Source organism: Clarias gariepinus, chromosome 23 (genome assembly GCF_024256425.1).
Source record: "Clarias gariepinus isolate MV-2021 ecotype Netherlands chromosome 23, CGAR_prim_01v2, whole genome shotgun sequence".
In the NCBI taxonomy this organism is placed as follows: Eukaryota; Metazoa; Chordata; class Actinopteri; order Siluriformes; family Clariidae; genus Clarias; species Clarias gariepinus.
This window is the reverse complement of record NC_071122.1, coordinates 19066746-19084853: the sequence shown is the minus strand read 5'-3', so window position 1 is coordinate 19084853 and position 18108 is coordinate 19066746. Positions and strand designations below refer to the sequence as shown.

At 39.4% G+C, this 18108-nt stretch overlaps 1 protein-coding gene across 3 annotated transcripts; it reads left to right on the top strand.

Annotated features, from left to right (window-relative positions):
• The first annotated feature begins 183 nt into the window (after positions 1 to 183).
• On the top strand, positions 184 to 17799 carry tmcc1b (transmembrane and coiled-coil domain family 1b). 3 transcript variants are annotated; one of them, XM_053483732.1, is made up of 8 exons: positions 184 to 250; positions 1316 to 1509; positions 6111 to 6154; positions 7637 to 7902; positions 13254 to 13688; positions 15523 to 16028; positions 16129 to 16264; positions 16523 to 17799. In XM_053483732.1, exons 4-8 carry the CDS (start codon positions 7678 to 7680, stop codon positions 16835 to 16837), a joined length of 1617 nt encoding a protein of 538 aa, XP_053339707.1. In that variant the 5' UTR covers positions 184 to 250; positions 1316 to 1509; positions 6111 to 6154; positions 7637 to 7677; the 3' UTR covers positions 16838 to 17799. The 3 variants fall into 3 exon arrangements, with proteins under 3 accessions (XP_053339707.1, XP_053339706.1, XP_053339708.1); XM_053483731.1 differs by having other exon boundaries at positions 7123 to 7902; XM_053483733.1 differs by lacking the exons at positions 184 to 250; positions 1316 to 1509; positions 6111 to 6154; positions 7637 to 7902 and adding an exon at positions 12364 to 13058.
• Positions 17800 to 18108: the final 309 nt, after the last annotated feature.

Sequence of the window (18108 nt, the reverse complement as noted above, 5' to 3'; positions counted from 1 at the left end):
TCAGATTTATAAGTTTTCTTATTAAAAAAAGGATGAATACCAGAGCTGTTTGAAGGTATGCAATGATTTTAGTAATGAGTATGAAACACGTGCTGGACCTGTGCATACTCGGGGTGAGGACGCATTACGCATGGCGGCGCGTTTGTCCTTTTGCGCGTGTCGCTCGTGCGCGATGCTGATGTCATCGTGGGCGTGCCTCAACGGCAGAGCTGAAATGAACGGTCATCAGCGCAATCCTCTCAGGGCTCGCGTAAGTTTGTCTCTGTTATAATTCTTTCGAAATACGCATAAAAATAAATAAAAGGAGGATAATAACACTGGTCGGTAGATAATTCAGCACAGCTGCTGGGTCAGTTTGACGTGCCGTGCCGTGGGTTTCTGCCCTTAGCATGCTAATTCGACCTAGCATCTCTCTGGCTTGTAGCTAAGCTAACAAGCTGAGTTAGCATGTTTTAGCCGGAATAGACACTAACAGCGTTTATGTTAGCTAGCCAGTCGTGGTCTGTGGACGTCAGGGGCGATAACGTTATCGGATCACATAGTCAGAACACGGCGTTGAAGTTGAGCAGCTTCGGGATGCGATTTAAAGGGTTGTCAAGCGATTTCACAGCTAGGATCCTGCTCCCTGTCAGGGCTGTAACAGCCGGCCAAATGCTCATGAGACAGGTGTCTTAGCTGGTCTAGCTGATCAGATAGAACCGTACACGGACCTGACAACGTTTCGGAAAGTGTCATGCTCATAAACTAATCTGATGCAGGTGGGACCAGATGAGATGTTTTCTTAGATCCATCGCATCATCTTATATCTGTGTGTTTGTGTGTGTGTGTGTGCATGAGAGAAAGAGTGTTTGAGCTACAAGCTAAGCAAAAGGGCGTAAACTGGCCACCAGGGCCACTACCAATCCTAGCAATCGGATTTCATCACACAATCGATGCATTAATCATTATCAGACACCTTAAACAAGATTAATATACAGAGATCTTCCACTTCCCCTGAAGATCAGGGACCTAGTAATTCTGTAGTGATCACTTCAAGCTTTTGAATAAGTCACCTTATTTTCCTGATCTGATCTGTCATTTGTTCTGCTCTCTTAAAACCATACACACACAGCAGTGTGTCACACCAGTCCGTCCCCCGACATGAATCTAGAGCTAGACATGACCTGCATTTTTATATATATATATATGTGTGTGTGTATATATATAATATATATATATATATATATATATATATATAAATTGTTATTATTATTTCCTTTCCTCTTATAGTTTCATTTTCATCCTCTTGTAACATTTTGTTTAACATGTTTTCCAGCATGTGATATCACCAGGCCTGCCAGGCTAGTTGACAGGAACAAGAAAAACCGCTCTGTCCTGTCTGGATCGAGTGGCAGTTATCGTCTATGACCTGACAAGATTATTTTGGATTACCCCCCTACCCCAAGGATTAATTCACTCTGTCTTTCTAAATGGAGATGACTGAGCGGTTGAACTGATGAATGGGACGAGGTACAGTGCTGGTTGTTGATATTATTTAATTATTTATTTATTTTTAAAAAATTTATTTATTGTCTTTTGAGGAAAGTGGTCACAACGTTTGTGAAAGCGGTCTTCTGACTCGCAGAAATTCTTCCCAGGAGACATATCAGGCATTTTGTGGTTTTAGTTTCTTTTAATAGCTGGCATTTGTTAATGCTGTACATAGTAGGTGGTTTATCACCATGCACTGGTATAAAGGTACATGCTCATGAAAAGAACAATGCTGGATATGACTTTAGGTTAACCATGAAGCCGCTAGGGTTGGGTGATGATCGATGGTGTGATGAGGATAATATGATCTGAGCTATTCCTCTTGCACATCAGTGGCGTTTATGATTTCTACAGAGCTCCACTGGCTTTCTGTTGTCTTTCCTCCGTATACCAACCATGTTTAAAAAAAAAAAAAAATGTGGGTCCTTATCGTTTAAGCATCCTTTTTCTTTGTTAAGTCAAATTTGTGCTTTGCCTGTTTTTTATTTTAATATCAGGCCAAATAGATGAATCTACAGTCTGGGCTTGAATGCAATCAGCCTAGCCTTGCATCTTTACATCTTTATCCCACGTGCTTGGATAAAAAAATTAAAATCCACAAAAAAAAAAGATAAAACTCTAATGATGAAAACAAATCCATATATTATTATCTTAGGTTGATAAAATCTAGGTGGTTTTAGCAATGCTGGGTCATTCGTAACGCTTATGCTGGTCTCTGATTTGACCTTGGTGAGGTGTGTGAGGGAACTATACAGAGATTGAGCTGACCTGTTTCATCCACACAAACCAGCACCCTTGGTGTATGTGTGCACAGCATTGCGTGTTTTTTTTAAAATTATTATTATTATTTTTTTAATCAGCATATGGGAACTATAACTCATTGCTCAATCGAATTGTAGTCGTGCCTTCATTTCCTTTTTTTTTCACAACCCAATCCCTTAGGGTGTTTCAGGTATGGTACGCGATAGCTGTCGCTGTTTATCCAGGTGATTAATTATTGAACATGCTGGCGCCGTCACTGACAGTCCGTGTACTCTGCTCAACGTGTCTCTTGTGTTAATCAAAGATGGGTCTCTGTGTGGCTCGCTGGTCAGCGGCTCGCTTGAAAGACAAGACTGATCGATCGTGTAGTCTTGTAAATAGCTTCGGACTGACGTTTTAAACAACGCACGCAGACATTCCAGATGAGTAACTGAATAACAACCCTGAGTCATCTATGGTGTCGGTTAGAAGTTGTTTAAAGTTTTTACAGTATTTGTTTTTCCTCAGGTAAAAGCATTCGCTTTGGCTAGTTATCTGATTTGAGCCATCGTGGTAGTTACGTGTGTGCAGCATCCTTTGCATGCTGTTTTTTTTTTTTTTTTTTTTTTGAAGGGTTTATCAGCTGACGATGAGAGGAATGTAATCCATCTCTTTACATCAGCAGAATGGTAAAAGCCTGTGTTTGCTAACAGACTACAGAAAAAGGGTGTGTGATTTCTGCTATATAAGGCCATGTTAGGAAAGGGGGTGGTTTTTGGCTACATTTAGTGACAACAAGCTGAGTCTCAGAATATATTAATTTGATACTGCAAATCGTTTGTGTGTGTGTGTTACATTGGTAATGGCTATATGTCTTACTCTCTAGTAAGTGAACAAAAAGCCATTTAATATGATAATGCATTTCATTACTAAAAGCAATTAGTAAGTGTTAACTTTATGTTGTGTTAATCAATTAAAATTTGAAAATGTCCAATAAGGGCTGGATGTTGAAAAACAATATGTTTTCCTTAAGTTTATGAATTTATATTGAATTTTAATTTAATAAATATAATGTATATAATTTGGGAGGGATCTAAAGTAATAACATCTATAGCAAATAGTGCAAATAATGTCCTTATTTTAAGTAGGTGATATTTATATAGTGGCCACCCGATACGAAAAATTCACAATAACTAGGTGCTGATTCAGTTTGTATTGCGATTCTGTAAGTATCACGATTTTATAAATATCTCAATTTTATATACATTTTATTTCTTTTTTTTCAGATATTGTTATAATTATAAATCAAATTATTTGCTCCTACCACACTGGGCGCTGTGTTGCCTGACAGTGTGTCAACAGTGTAGTGTGCACTTGTAATATTATAGATGAACAGTTTATACACTAAACTGTTGACATCATTTTAACCAATTCAAATGGAAACACACATTTGAGATATGTACATGCGTGTATTACACACACAGTAAGTTCCCGACTTACATGAACATTCGAGTTACAAATGGACAGCGAAAGTAGCTCATATTGTACAAAAAATAGACACTGCAGTGCACCAATTACCAATGGTTACAATTATATATGTTATAATTGTGAGATATAATAGTTTTATTCTCAAAGTTTCTTCCCCATTTATGGAGCTATATCAAATTAACATTACCGTATATACAAGTATCAGCTTCCGATTCATCAACATACAGATACATTTATCGTTAAATCTAAAACACTGACTATACAGTTCACCCTTGAAGGGAGAAAAATGTGACAAAGTTAGCAGAACAACTCTGGCATATTCTCCAGCACATTCAGTGAAACAGCTGCTTTCCTTACAGTCTGTGCAAACATCTTGGGAACATAAAAAATGCCTTTGAATACATTTCTGCATAAAAGAAACTTGTATAAAGGGCACACACACAAAGAGTTCTCACACTTGCTCCTTTATATTTTTGTGTAAAACCCAGGAGCCTATATATAAAAATTAATTCCCATGTGAAAACTGTACATCACTCACAAAAACTCAGCATGGGGGCATCTAATTTCCTGCTTCATTTGTTGAACACACTTGAGGTCAAAAGTGATGTAATTCTGACCAGTGCATTGCCACTTGAGATTATGTTTTACTATTTGAAAAATAATTGTGTTAATAAAAAAAAAATAATAGTGATTAAATTATGTGAACCTGTACAATCTAGATTATAATCAAGTTGCATTAATACAAATTAATCTGAACTAATCAAGGAGCTCAACCAGCACTCTGTCAAGTTACCTAATATTTCCTGTTTACAGAGATAAGAATATAAACTGATAAATAGAGAATTTGCAGTGTTATACCAGTTTAAGTAGACTTGTGGACTAACGTGTAAGACAACTGTTCTGAATTTTATGCTTTTAAAAATTGCTTACAAAGGGGATGTAACACTCTCTATCTTGTTAAGGGACACTAGTCAGTTCTGCTCATCTATGCGGAAGAGGGTTTTTTTTTATGCTCTGAGACTGAGTGTTGTTTTTTTTGTTTTGTTAAGTAGCTGTTGGAAAAGATTGTAAGGTTGGTTTCATTCATCTTAAAGGAATGAGACTTCTGCTACAAGAGCTGCACAATACCTGGGTTCCTAAATCACAAGGCAGTTGTTTTTACTCATCGATCTGCTTTGTCATAGCATTTTGGTTGATAGTATCTAGTATTTTTTTTCCAAGTACAGTCGACTCCCAAAATTCACAGGGATTTAATTCCTAGAGCACCTGCGAATTGTGAAAAAAATTTGGATGTGTTAAAAAAATATATAAAAATGCTTATTTTTATAAATATGTCTCAGATATGCTCCCAAAACACTTTAATTTCATTTCATACTTGGCTTAATACAGTATGTAAAGGTAAACCTGTATACTGTATAGTACTGTACTGCTGGGTCTCCCGCAGTGCTAGAATGTACAGTAAAATACCGATGTTGCCTCTCTATGTACTGTAATTTATGCAAGCGTGTTTACTTTGGTATGCGCTGTCATTTTCTTTTGTATAAGTACTGTAGGGTAAATACAGTAATAATTCCCGTCCCAAGTCACTTTTTCCTTTACTGCTTTGTGTTCTCTCTACATTGGTAAAACATATATACAGTATCATATTTTATCTGGAAATTCGAGTTAAATTAACAATAATATTAATGTTATAAAATGAGTAAATTATATTGTTTTTAAAAGTTTAGGGTTAACACACATAAAGCTTAAAAAATATATATACTGTATATTGGCACAAAAAAAGCCATAAAAAATTTAGAGTATATTTGCACGTTGTTGCAAAAGACTGAGGCCGCGAACTCTGAACCATGACTTTGCGGGTTCGACTGTACTCAACGTGGTCTTGAGACCAGATCTGGACGCCTGTAGACATTGCAGTGAACATATATAGTGAATAAGAAGCCCATTGAGATTTGAGCGTGTTCAGTTACTAATGAATAATTGAAATATCTGAACTGTAAATGCATCTTTTTCTTTTAAGGCGAGGTGGGGCTGTTGACTGTCGATGCGGGATCATGTGCATGACATGTTTACCGTGGTATCACTTCAGCATTTATGAACGTCAGCCAGAAACTTCTAGAATGTTCATCTATTCGGGTCGCACTGTGCTTACAAATCTACTGTAGTAAGTAGGCTGTAGTATTATGGCTTGAGGAGCTTTAGGACTCTGCATGCAGGCCCGCGGTATACACTGCTGTAAATTATTCTGCCCGTCTAATGTTTCATCCAGTGATGGCTAAAATGCACGGGTGTAGAATAGACTGGTTATTGGATGATGTGCGTCTGACAACAGCGTCCATTTTCTTCCATAGCCATTCCTGAATCAAGAGCCAGAGGAGGCCGGGCTGGTCTGATGGTAAGCAACTCTCTCCATTTCTCTTTTCTTCTCCTCTTCTTTCTGTTTGTGTTCTTCTTTGTTCTTTTCAAAAAAGAAAATTTGTACTGTGTGGGTTGATCTTTTCTCAGCCAAGTATTCTCTGAGAGGTTTAGCATTGTTTTGTATAGGATGTTATTATAATGGATGAAACATGGTTCAGCGTTAACGTGCCTACGATTAAAAAGTGCAATGTAAAAGAAGTGCTTTGACGGAAAGACTATCAGGGTTACTGGCTCCAGGTACCTCCAGTCAGAAGCTGTTACCTGCTATTCCCCGCTATTTACACCCTACGTAACTCACATGACCCTCACAGACACTAAAACGCATCTTTAGCTTGTGTTCATGCTTTTTCATGTCATCCTTTAGCATCATTAATGTTAACACCAGGCTGAATTTCTGCAGTGAACTTTACTGAAGGGGTTCAGATTCCAGCTATTGGATTGTAATGAACTGACATTTTGCTGTAATATTTATTTTTATCCCTATATAGACAAGTCCACAAATATAGTAAAACCACATGTATGCTATTTTCACTAAATTCAGTAATAACCCCATGAGCATTGCAGAAATTCACAGCTCTTAATTCTTTAGTAAGTGTTTTGCCACATCACTACCCATGTCCGTAAAACTGTTTAGTAGAGTGTGTCATTATTAGTTTAGCAATTGCAGCACCTTGGCTTGGAGAAAGATACAGGTTTGGCATGTTTGTTCTGTGACTTAAGACTTATGGGATTGGCAAAGCAATGAGTCATATATTAATGATATCAGCTGAGGAACCTGACACCTCAGAATATGATTAGGTGTAAAGGTTGCCACACCCATGATCTCTCCAAACCAACTGACGCGCTTCTGCTTCGTTTTCAGCTCGCGCTTTGTCGTATTTGCTGCTCGTGTGCTGTCACTCAATGCTGCATGTCACAATCCATGTTGTTTTCCTTCTGTGGTAGACGAGCATGACTTTGAGCCAATCCACAGATGCATGCACGCGCACAGAATCCACCCAAGCACCAAGTCCCCTTCTTCCTGACTTTTGAATCTGCGTGTCAGAGGGTTGGTGGTCTTGGGGCTTAGTTAGACCCTGCCCCTCCATGCCCACCCTCTAAGTTGACCCTGGCACCCTTGAAATGGATCAGGGCGCTAGCGAGCAACCTGCCGCGGAGGAGCCAGACTCTGGGGCACGAGCCGAGTCGGGAGTGCGCCGGAGGGCCTCCGCGCCAGAGCACAACCTGTCCAAAATTACTCTCAATGCCCTGGAGAACATGGGCGCGCTCGGCCAAGGCCTGAAGCAGCTCTTTCAAACCCAGCGCCGGCGCTCATCTGTCGTGCCACAAGACCTCTCCTCCTCCTCTGCGAGCCCTGCACCTGAGGCCGCAGAGGCGGGGTCAGAGTCAGGGGAAGCCTCCGCACCTAACATCATGTCTCCTGACTCTGACCTCCCACCCACTTCCACCCCCCCCGCAGCTCTGAGCCGTGTGCTGCAGCAGATCCGAGGTGCTCCCCCCATGATGAAGCGAGGGACCAGCCTGCAGAGTCGCCGCAGCAAGACTGGGGGGGGAGGGGAGCCCCCCCAGAAGGGCAGCCCCCAGATCCATCGGCGCAGTACACAGGAGGCTTTGATGCAGGCTGGACGCCCGCGGTCCTCATCCACCACGGACACTCCCAGCAGCCCTGCCTTGGTCGACATGCTCCTGACCTCCGGCTACCACTCCACTGAGGAATCAGATCGAGTAAGTAAAAATAAAAACACTATAATTAATTCATTGCTTTTTTTTTTTTTTTTTTACTGTGGCCAAAATTTATTCTCTTAGTTACAGACCCGTTTTTTAGATATCCTTTTGTGATCTCGGATCAAGCACGTAGCAACATGACTCTGTTTCATTCTCTAGGACATAAACATAGGAGACCAGACCTCATTCTTGATGACTGACATTTATCATTTTGCTTTTTTGCTCTAGGGCTGATTTACGAGGAGTTTACGTTAAGAAGCTGTGAGGAGAAAAACATAAAAATATTAGACACTGTAGTAGAGAAAGTCTTTAGAGCTGTACCTGACTGGAACTAGAACTAAAATATGCAAGAGGGAATAGATTATAGAAAAATGTCCAGCTGTTTTCTTTGCTTACATTTCTTTCAGACATGATACGCAAGAGGTCATTAACTGCTTATTACACCAAAATATGTAAGCTTCATTTGTGCTTAAACTAGGCTCCGGTCTGAGACCATTTAGTCGCATTTTGCAACCATTTTGGAGCCATTGGGACTTGGCCATTCGTTTGTGCCTATATGTGTGTTTCATTTTTTTTTTTTTTTTTTTTTTTAATATCAGCATATGTCATGCGAAAAAATAGAGGAAGTGAAAATTGGTGTGCGAATAAGATGAAGAGTGATGAGAGTTGAAAGCTAAAACGAGGCTAGTGTCATTATCAACATAAAGCATCGGTTAGGGACAATTCTGTGCAGGCCTTTGGCCCAAAAGCGCACTGTTGCTTCGTCCTTTTGTGATGATGAAACAAACTACTAATTGTTAAAAAAAAAAAAAAAAAAGGAGAATACTACAGCTCAAAAGTTTGGGATCACTTCCAAATTTCTTTGTTTTTGTTTAGTGATTTATTTTCTACATTCTACAACAATACTGAGGATTTCAAAACTATAAAATAACACATATGGAATTAGGTAATTATGTAACAGCAACAAAAACAACAGTTAGTTGTTATTTTAAGACAGAGCGGTAGTGTATATTATATTTATATTATATATATCCAAGCTAAGGAAAAGGAATATATGTATATATAAAAACCAACTAAGGAAAAGAAATATTTGCATAATCCATCTGAAATTCCTAAAGGTTTTTGTAAGTGCCTTAAGATCCAATCAAATGAAGTGTATTTCTTCCAAGAGAACCAAAAGAGAAAAAAACAACAAGTAAATAGGGTTGCAAGCAGTGTGAGCAGGCCAAAGCACCTTGCACCAGAAAGACATCTCAAACGGGTCAGCCGTAATGATATAAAAAATCCTTCTACAATTTTGCGTCCTTGATGTATTAAGATCACAGAGGCCCGGTTTAGTGGCGATCGTAAAAATCCCCTAGAAGGAGTGTATCAGAATTAATTGGGTACGTTTTGCAATCGATCCCAAAATAACTAACTTCCTGTTGAGTAAAGCCCATGACATGCAATGTTATAGTTGTTTTACTCAATGAGATCTAGATGAGTACCAGGTTTCGTACTGTATGTATACATGCAAGTGTGTATGAGCTATGCAACAAAATCTTGTGTCAGGGCCCCTGATTCCATCCTGTGTGCTGATTTTTGGAAAAATCCTTAGAAGAACAAGAGCCCTCTTAGGGCCCTCACACACTTAGTGCTTGGGCCCTAAATAATCCTTAGAAAAACAAGTTGGCCCTCAAACACTGTGACGACATAGAGCTAATATCATAGTGCTTGGGCCCTAATAATGGAATGGTTTAAGTTGTATTAAAAGTTAAAGTGTGTTCGATTTAAACCTTGCATCAAGAAACCGTTCCACTGTAAAAGTCGCTGGTGGTCTTTCAGCTGCGTGGTAAAAATAGTAAATATATAGTTTTAGTGAATGGGTTTCCTGTGCAGCTTTGTTTGCTTATCACACACAAATCATTCAAACCAGTCAAACTACATGCGTGCACTTTTTCTTTATCTTAATTGTTTTATGCTACAATAATTATAACATGCTATATCCATTGCATCGCCGTATACTGTACTAAGCTAAATGTTTGGCTTTATGGTGTCCATAAAGTCAGTCGATTGTTAGCTCATGTGCTCAGTTATACATGACTAATGTATGTAAAGCTGCCCTAGTGTTTACACAACCCTCGAAACGGGTCACAGCTTAACTGTGCGTGTGCACACATGCGTGCATCGTGCCCGGAGGTGCGCTCTGAAGACGGTTCAGACGAGGAATCAGCAGGTGTTGAAAAAGGCAAAGACCAACCCATTTTTTCCTACATGAATGGTTCAGGTGCAGTTTAATGTACATGGATGAGATACTGCAAAGAAAGGAACGCCATGTGTCGTATGTGCTGCTCTCGGCGCGGCACAATATTTTCCGGCTCGACATCAAACTTCAACATGAAACGCTTGTAAAGCACAAAAACTACATGAACAAAGTGCAGGAACAGATGCCTTGATTATTTTCATTAAATAAAACATTATTTTTCTAAACTGCCTTTTTATTACAAAAGTAACTGTGTATCAGTAATACAGTTACAGTTGCTTTTAAAATTTCCAGCAGGAAAGCTGGAAGTAGTAGTTGTATTACACCAGTGTACTGTTATAAGCTTGGAGCAATTGTGTGTTGTATTTTGTTATTCTGCATCACGCCCACAGACAAGGTTGTTTAAGTTTTAAAAAGAATTAATTATAAGCATGCCTTAATTACTTCCAGTGTTTGTGTGGCAATGACAGGATTCATGTCCTTGCACGTTCAAGCAGGTTGCCAGAACAGAAACCACAGGCTTTTCTGAGAAGATTAAAAGTTATGGTGTCACAACCAATGCAAATTTCTCTGTCAGAAGGAGGATGCCTGATAAGCAACTAGTCAGTAATAAAGCCAGTGATTTTATTTTGGACCAGAATGTGGGATCTGGGGAAACGGGTTTGGCTTGAGGATAAGTTTTTCCAGCAGGTGGTGTTGTTTTACTGTGTCATAGAAATTCTGTTTTTCATCTTTCTGTCCCCTCCAGTGTGTTGGTCTTCTTAACTACTAATACTACTACAGATACTACTACTGAGGGTTCTGGCAAACCAGATTATTCAACCTGGTATTAATAGAGCGTAAAACCATCCAGAATGTCTCTGAGCTCACCTTCAGTCAACTGCCAGCTTAAGTTTTTGTCAGACACACGACCACATGGGGAAGACATGTGCATGAGGAGTGTGTGTGTATGTGTGTGTGTGTGTGTGTGTGTGTGTGTGTGTGTGTGTGTGTATGTGTGTGTGTGTGTGTATGTATATATATATATATATATATATATATATATATATATATATATATATATAGTATAGTATATTCCATCAAGAAACAACTGGATCAAGTGATCAGTTCTTGTTCTGATGTAAACGCACCTGGTGTTTGCCAAGACCTCCTCGGAGCTTTGACGTCAGCCCCACCATCGACCGCCTTTGGGATGAATTAGCATGCCAACCGTGTCCCTAGACTCCTTACCCGACATCATCGCATGACCTCAATATTACCATTGGGGCTGAATGAACACAAATCCCCACAGCTCCAGAATCTAGTGGAAAGCCTTCCCAAAAGAGTGGATTTTAGTAAAAGAGGAACTAAAATGGTTTAGTTTAGACTTTAGACTAAACATTCTTGTTAAAAATGAAAGTTAAACGCTTGATAGATTTGAGCTATAGCTTTAATGTGTGAACTAGGAACCAAACGACGCAGCTCATAGCCTAAAACCTTCGATAAAGAACAGCTGACACTGGACAAACACAAGGTGTGTCCTGCAGTCCTTGCCTATCTCACCATGTGTTATGTTATGGTACGGTAGCGATCATATTTATTATCATATAAAGACATCTCTGGTAAAGGTTTTCCAGGGCAGTTTGCATACAGTCTATAGAATCATGTAATGCTCCTAGGTGCTTTTATAACAGTTGTAATAAAAAGAATGATAGCTATTTGAACCCTCGTACCAGGCACTGAAACTGTTTTAATGCATGGCAATAAACTTTTTTTTTTTTCCCTAATGGTTTCTGATTGGTATTAACCTTTCAATGAGACTACTTAAACAATTTGATTTTAACCTAAAGCTGATCAATAGGATGATGATATATATAATGTATCTATAAAATTATATATTTGCAACAATATACTTTTTGTAGGGTATTGTGATTATAGAATCCCAAATTCTCCTCAGTGGGAAGATTTTAAAAATTGGCTTTGTATATTGTACTGTAGATATTTCGGCTATATTGCCCAATATTTTATTTATTTATTTATTTATTTATTTATTTGTTTGTTTGTTTTTATTTATTTATCTTTGCTTAGGATGTACAGTGCCAGTCAAAATGTTGGATAACGCACCCTCTGATTTATATATATATATATATATATATATATATATATATATATATATATATTTTTTTTTTTTTTTTGTGAGATATTTTTGGCATTTTAGGACAATAACTGGAGATAAAAAAAAAAAAAAAACTAAATGTAATAACATATGGAATTACATAATTAAGTAACAACAGTAAGAGTTAGTTGTTATTTTAAGACATAAAGGACAGCTGTTCTGGAACAGTTCTTACAAGAACAGTATTGTCAAGTCCATTTGCAAAACATATCAGGCAAAGCAAGAATAAAACTTTCCACTGCTGCAGCAGAGAAGTTAATTTGGAGTTACCAGCCTCAGAAATCCCCAATTAACAAACAGCACCTCGGATTAGAGCTGTTATGAAGGCTTTACAGAGCATACGTAGCAGACACATCTCAATATAAACTGTTCAATAGAGATTATTGCATATTTTGGGTGCATTTAGAACTGTTTTACAATGTATAAATGAATTAAAATCAGAAAAGGTAATTGAATTTGAAGGTGTGTCCAGACTTTTGACTGGTACTGTGTACAAAAAAGTTCTGCCTAGGATTTGGAGTTTTATATTTCAAGCTGTGACGAGGCTTATTCTGTTTCTAATAATCTACTTTTTAATACGGAGCAGTATGCCACCTTATCAGCGATCTGAGCTTCAAGTGTTATCTCTGTCTCGTCATAGTACAGAGGTCCAGAAAGTCCAGAGAGTCTCTTGCGATTGTTGCAAATTCCTACATATGACATGTGGAAGTGTGACTGCAGCGTGCGTGCTCGGTCATGACCTGTGTCGCGAGTGTCATGGTGATTATTAGTTACTTGGTTTCTTCTTGTGGATGAACATTTGTATAGATTTTGTCATTGCACAAGGGTGTGACGATGTTAACTGTTATTCTTCCTTTTTATTTCTTTGTCTTTCTGGACTCCACCTTAATTTCTTATTTCCATGCTTTCTGTTTCTATTTCTCCCTCTTCCCTTTGTCTTTCTTTCTTTCTCAGGGGGATCGGCTCGAGGTGTCTGGCTTGGCCGCGTCCCCCAACGCTCTATCCGGCAGCTCAGACGGCGGCGGTGCATACGGCGTAGACTCAGTGGACAGCGTTCCTGACCCGCAGCGAACCAAACATGCTATTTCACAGCTGCAGCAGAAGATTCTGAAGCTCACGGAGCAGATCAAGATCGAGCAGACGGCACGCGATGACAACGTAGCTGAGTACCTGAAGCTGGCCAACAATGCTGACAAGCAGCAGAGCACACGCATCAAGCAAGTGTTTGAGAAGAAAAATCAGAAGTCGGCACAGTCCATCCAGCAGTTGCAGAGGAAGCTGGAGCATTATCACCGCAAGCTGAGGGAGGTCGAGCACAACGGCATCCCACGTCAGCCCAAAGACGTGCTCCGTGACATGCACCAAGGACTGAAGGACGTCGGTGCAAAGGTATTTTCACCATACTTAAGCTCTAATCAGTGTAATGTTTATCTGGTTATATGATGTCACTATTAATTGTATCTTTGTGTAAATTGATATTATAACACTAGTATAAAATCTGAACATGCTGTACAACATTAATAACTTAAAAAAACTGATAGAAATGGGAGTCAGGTTTATTTGAACATCCGTGCAACTGCATAAAAGGTAGCTAAAACAGAACCTTATTGCATATTTTATGCACTGAAGAGTCTTTGTTGCCCCAGTCTTAATAATCTCACAATTTTTGATTATTATTATTATTATTTTTATTTATTTATAAATTTTTTTAAAGACCTTCGTTTTGTAGTTTGGAATGCAAGTGTCATATAGAGATAAGAACTATACAGTGCATTGCATAAGTATTTACCCACTTGAACCTTTTCCCATTACCCATTGTTTCAACCTGAAATGAACTTGATTGGGACTCAACACAAAAGAGCCCTTAATATTGTAGTGGGGGATGTGTGTTGGTTGCAAAATTAGATACAGTAAAAATAGATTTCTTTTTTTTTTTTCCTGTACATCATCTAAATAAGTACAGTTGGTGATCAAGTCAAACTGGGACTTTTGAATGTGCAGAATAACAGAAGATGGTTGTCATTATAAGTAAAAACTACAGTACCTTTATTTTCAGGACAATGCAAAATCTCATACTGCACGCAGTACCACTTGCACATTACAGGCACTCGGGTAGGAGTTTTCCTAGGAGTCCTGATCTCGCTCCAGTCCATTTCCACATGCCATTAAAGGGATTCATGGGAGGCGAGCATTTTACACATGAATATGGCTCTGGCATTCTGAGAAATTGTTCTACCTTGATGGTATCAATGCACTAGTGAAACTCTGGGATAAGTGCATTAGTGTGGCAGGGGGTTATTTAAAAACAAAATAAAGGGAGTTTTTACTATATTGTACAGAATAACAGTGTTCTGTTATTCTGTACAATCACAAGTGCCAGTTTGACCTGACTAATTAGTTAAATGGAATTCTGCTGTAATTAAAATGTCATATTGTCTGAGTTATACCTTTTTATTAAAGAACATGTCTAAACAAGCTGCTTCATAAAGACCCAGGAACTGTCATAACAAGTCAGGGACAAAGTCCCAGAAAAGTGTCAGTCAGGGTTTGATTATAGTTTTAAAAATTTCTTTAGATTTTGGACAGCATACAGGGCAACATTAAATTCAACATTATTTAAACACAGAAAGATTATGACACAAATGCAACTGCTAACGGAGACCATCCATGAAAAAAAAAGAAACGGTAGGAAGGACATTAGTCACAGGAGCTAAAGTTAATTCTGACAGAACTGAAAAGATTCCAGATCAGACAGGACAATCTGTTCATCATAGCCTGGACGCAGGACGTTACGATAAAGTGGTAAGCTATATAAAACATCTTGCCAAAAGGTTTGTTGGAGACTCAGTGAGTCATGTACAAAAGGGTTGTCTGGTCTAATTAAACCAAATTTTAACTTATTCTCCTTGCCCAAATCTTGCTCCATTTCATTCATTAATTGCAGTGAAGTACAGTGGCACAAGCATGACGTTAAGAGGCACGTTTGAAATTGTTTTTTCGCAGTGCACATAATACTTGTACCTGAGAGCCATACATAGACATCAATACAAAAATCTGAGATAGTAATTTGTTACCTTATGTAGTAAGAGCTAGAATTTGCATCATTTGTTATTTGTCCTGTTTCTCTTTTATGGTTGTCATTGTCTAATCAAATTATAACAGTTTACATAGTTTATACATGTATCACAGTCCTTAAAATGACTGTCTTCTATGTCTTTATCAGGTGACCGGAGGCCTCTCCAGTATCTCCCAGGCCACTCACTCAGCTGCAGGCGCCGTTGTCTCCAAACCGCGTGAATTCGCTTCGCTCATCCGCAACAAATTCGGCAGTGCAGACAACATCTCGTCCCTGAAAGACTCTTTGGACGAGACACAAGGTGACGAGCCTGTGCCAGGTGTTGTACCAAGTGCCGGGACCTCAGTCGCTAGAGCCATAGCACCTGGCCAGTTGCAGTCAAGCCCTAAGTATGGCAGCGAGGATGACTGCTCGAGTGCCACATCAGGCTCAGCAGGGGCGAACAGCACCACTGGAGCCCCTGGAGGACCCCCGAGCTCGAAGGGCAACACGCTGGAGCAAGGCCAGGCATCAGGCCTCGACGCCTTGTTTCATGAAATCCAGGAGTTGCGTGAGAATCAGGGCCGGCTGGAGGAGTCATTCGAGAATCTGAAGGGTCACTATCAGAGGGATTATACAGTAATCATGCAAGCCTTACAGGAGGAGAGATACAGGTACACACTTACATATGCTTCAGAAAGACTCATATATGCTTATGAAATCAATTAATAGGTGTGCATTCATGTTAAGCCAACATTTTGTTTATATGAACAGATGTGAACGTCTAGAGGAACAACTGAACGATCTCACAGAGCTGCATCAGAATGAAATTCTCAACCTGAAGCAGGAGTTGGCCAGCATGGAAGAAAAAATCGCATACCAGTCTTATGAACGGGCCAGAGACATACAGGTTACTGAAGACCATCTCAGCCTCAGTGGATATTTGGGAAATAAATGAAAAAAAATTTTATGAAAAAAGTCATTGCCAAGTCTGTAGCTCTAGTCAAAAGATACAAAACATAATAATTTCAAATTGTTTTCATTATCGATATGACCTACTTAATGGTTAAGCATTGAAAGGTAACTGTTGTTCCCGTTTAGTAACATTGCTTGTTTAGCTAACCACCTTTGCTTCATGTCAACTACATGTGCACTCTACTTCCCGTAGGAGGCACTGGAGGCCTGCCAGACCCGCATCTCAAAAATGGAATTGCAGCAGCAGCAGCAGCAGGTGGTGCAGTTGGAGGGGTTGGAGAATGCCACGGCACGCACCTTGCTCGGCAAGCTCATCAACGTCCTGCTGGCAGTCATGGCTGTCCTCCTGGTGTTCGTGTCGACGGTGGCAAACTGTGTGGTCCCACTTATGAAGACGCGCAGCCGCACGCTTTCCACGCTACTCCTCGTCGTCGTCCTGGTCTTCCTCTGGAGGAACTGGGAGGCCATGTCGCAGTACCTGGACCGCTTCTTGCTGCAATCTAGATGACCTGCACGGGAAGGTATATCGGCTTTAAGGGAAAGAGAGGGCAGGGCCTGACGACGGGCCTGGAGACAAGCGCACTGCCTCAGCCGCTATGCGCTCCAGACCAAGGAGCTCAGCTGGGACAGATGTCGAGAAATCTCGTAGATGATTTTGATGCTTTGTTCCTTGCCCAAGGAGTGAATTTGTTTACATTTTGATGAAGTTTTTTTTTTTCTGTCTACTGGAAAAAAATAATGCAGAGGTTTTTTTTTTTTTTCTTTCTTTCTTTTTCTTTGGTGTTGAAAGTGATGCAAGTTGTGTTGCTTGATGTCCTTGTATAATTATAGTAAGAGTATAAAATTTATGCAAATAACCAGGATCTGGTTTTGCGGCACTGAAATAACACTGGAGTGTATCGAGTTTAAACAGGATAACGTTCTCTTCATCAGCATAGCCTTCATCGCTATCATCGCTCAGCTTGTTACCCTTTCTAATGCATTCAGTCTGCTGTTACTCTTTTCCTCCATAAAACTTTCTTTCACTCTCTCTCTCTTTCTCTTTATATGCACATCTGTCTTTCTTGAAATCTCTTTCCCCTCCTGCGCTGTTCCACCTTTTTATGACCCATTGCTGCTGACAGGACTTCCACAAAATCATCACTGGAAGAAATGGGTTCAGCTTGTGCAAATGAGCTTTGTTTAATTAGCTGGGCTGTATTGGACCGGGCCACGGAACGGGAGAGTTTTTGGCCTTTTAAAGACCCGTGCTGCCCTGCCTTTGCTTCTCTAGCTCTGCCCATCATGCCCCCTGTTGGCCTGCTCTGATGGTGGCACTGCCTCCAACCCATGAACAGAATGAACATACTTGAAGAGCTAGAAAGGCTCAAAGACTATCAGTGCTTCCGTACTGTTTCTTATAGCGACAATGAAATAGTCCTTTTTAGTTTTTATTTTTTAAAATTAAATGAATAAACGGGCTGTTTTAAAAGTGAATTGTCCTGTGCTTGACTTGGTGTTATTTGTGTCTTTATTTATTTATTTATTTATTCATTCATTCATTCATTCATTCATTCATTTTGCTGTGATTTTCAGTTTAATTTAAATTTACTTGTATAACTCTTTTAACACTAAACGGTCATAAAGATGGTTTCCAAAAATATCAATATAATATGTATATCCAGAATTTATGTACTGTATGTTTATCCATAATGAGAAGGCCAGCATTAACTTTGGCAGGAAAAAATCCTTGAAATGACTTGAGGAAGAAACCTTAACAAAAAAACGGACCATGAAAGG